This window comes from Haliaeetus leucocephalus, unplaced genomic scaffold (genome assembly GCF_000737465.1).
Source record: "Haliaeetus leucocephalus isolate CR32 unplaced genomic scaffold, Haliaeetus_leucocephalus-4.0 Scaffold92, whole genome shotgun sequence".
NCBI lineage: Eukaryota > Metazoa > Chordata > Aves > Accipitriformes > Accipitridae > Haliaeetus > Haliaeetus leucocephalus.
In genome coordinates, this window is record NW_010972528.1 from 4,706,391 (window position 1) to 4,708,543 (window position 2,153).

Below are 2,153 nucleotides of genomic sequence, written 5' to 3' on the forward strand. Positions count from 1 at the left end.
CCCCGCCGCGCCGGGCCGTGGGCATCCCCGAGGGCGCGGCCGCGGCGTGCCGGCCGAGCCCGCTGCCCTACCTGTGTCCGGCGTCCCGGGGTCCCCCTTCTCCTCCAGCTTCTGGGGCTCGTCCTCGTCGTTTTTCTCCAAGTCGATGTTCTCCTCTTCCTCCTCGTCCTCGCTGCGGTTCCGCGGGGTCCAGGTCATTTTGTTCTCCTTTTTGAGCCGCCGCCGCGCGTTGGCGAACCAGGTGGAGACCTGGGTGAGGGTCATTTTGGTGATGATGGCCAGCATGATCTTCTCGCCCTTGGTGGGGTAGGGGTTTTTCCGGTGCTCGTTGAGCCAGGCCTTGAGGGTGGCCGTGGCGTCCCGCGTCGCGTTCTTGCGGTACGCGGGGTCCCCGTAGGGGTAGGAGCCGAGCGGCGCCGCGTACGGGTGGTACCCCAGGGAGCCGGCCATGCCCGGCGTGTGGTCGTAGGGCGAGCCCTGGGGAGAGAGGGGAGAGCGGCCCGGCGGGGCGAGGTCAGGCGGCCGCGGGGCGGCAATGACACGGCAAGGGCAGCGCCAGGGCCTGCCCGCGGCCCCTGCCCGCGCCCCGCTGCCTCTCCCCCGGCGCCGGGCCCTGCCCGGCTTCTCCCCGGCTCATTGCCGGGAGAACGGGCGGAAGGGCCTGGGGGCTCGCCGGGGCCGGCAGGCTCCGGCCCCAGGAGGCCACCGGCCGCCTGCAGCAGTTCAGCGCCTCTCCCCCAAATGCAGGCGCGGAAACGCAAGTGGGCAGCGCGGCGTGGGGGCGGACAACGGCGGGAGGACCCTTCCCTTCCCCCCCGCGCCGCGATCGCGGCGGGTAACCTGCCGGGCCCAGGCGGCCGGGCCGCTCCTCTGCCAGCCCAAGTGGTGGGAGGAGGAAAAAAATAAAGGGAAGAAGAGAAAAGAGAAGAGAAGAAAAGAGACAAGAAAAGAGGAAAGAGAAAAGCAGGAAAGGCAGAAAAAGGAAAGAAGAAGCTGCGAAACTCTACCTAAACCCTAAACAGAGGGGAGAAGCTGAGCAAAACTCCCGGGGTTACGGGGGGAACTGCGGGGCACTGGCGGCGGCCGCAGCTCTGCGGCGGGGATGCCCCGGGCCGGCCCCGCGGTGCCCCCGCAGGCGCGCACGGCGGCGCAGTGCCCTGCTTTCCCCTTCCTTTCCCCGCGCAGCGCCCGCGGAGCAGCTCGCGGCCATGGGATTAGAGCTCTGCAAGATTTAAGCAGCCTAATTATCGCCGTGCAGGGGGAAAGTTGCCTGGGTTTATCGCCCGGATTTTTCCCATCGCCGGCCGCTGCTGGGTTCCTTCCCTTTTCAGTCGCAACCAGCTAATTGTTGCGAAATTACGACCGCCGTTTTATTAAAAAAAAAAATCTTTTTTTTTCTTTTTTTTTTGAGGGAATGAAATCGGTCCCCGCCTGCCCCAGCCCCGTCTCGCCTGGGCCATGCCGGCGGCTCCCCCCGCGCCCGGCCCTGCCCGCCGCTGCCGCCAGCAACAGTGTGCGGGAGCAGCACGGGGCGGCGATGCGGGAAAGTTGGGCGGCGAGGCGGGGAGCCGCGCTCCCTTTTGTCCCCGATATCTCAAAAATAAAATCGGAACAAAAAGCAGGCCCGGGAGGAGGGGCAGGCGCCCGCGGGATGCCGCCGTGCCCGGCGCGGTGCCGGCTGCCCGGGTCTGCTCTTACCACGTAGGAAGTGAAGGCGGCGGCGGCGGCGGCGGCCGGGTCGGTGCCGTACTGGAGGTGGGAGTTGTAACCCGGGGAAGGGGCGGTAAAGGCGGTAGATCCGGCATAAGGGGAAAAAGCGGAGCCCGAAGAAGATCTCCCAAGTTCATCGGTCCTGGGTCCGGAGATCACGCTGGTGCTGTACGCCGGGCAGGAGTAGAGAGCCAAGGACGCTGACGGCTGGTACAAGTAACCCTGAGGATACGACATGGCCAGGCGCACACATATACCCGGGAGCCCAAGGCGCCGGGAGGGAGCCGCCGCGCTGCTGGGCTGGGCTGCTGCGGCCGGGGCTTCGCGGGCGCCTCTCCGCCCTCGCCAGCTGGGCAGCGGCGGCACCTTGCTCTGTGCCGGGGCTGCTGCTCCGCGCTCGCCTGCAGCCTGGCACCGCTTCCTCCTTTTTCTCCCCCCCTCTC

At 67.6% G+C, this 2,153-nt stretch overlaps 1 protein-coding gene across 1 annotated transcript in view; it reads right to left on the minus strand.

Moving 5' to 3' along the window:
- Nucleotides 1-1,947, minus strand: part of IRX5 (iroquois homeobox 5) — a 3,642-nt gene extending 1,695 nt beyond the window's left edge. Inside the window, exons 1-2 of the mRNA XM_010585224.1 lie at nt 1,699-1,947; nt 72-477 (exon numbers count right to left, since the gene is read on the minus strand). Coding sequence (XP_010583526.1) covers nt 72-477; nt 1,699-1,947 — 655 coding nt within the window. The remainder of the gene's footprint in view (nt 1-71; nt 478-1,698) is intronic.
- Nucleotides 1,948-2,153: the final 206 nt, after the last annotated feature.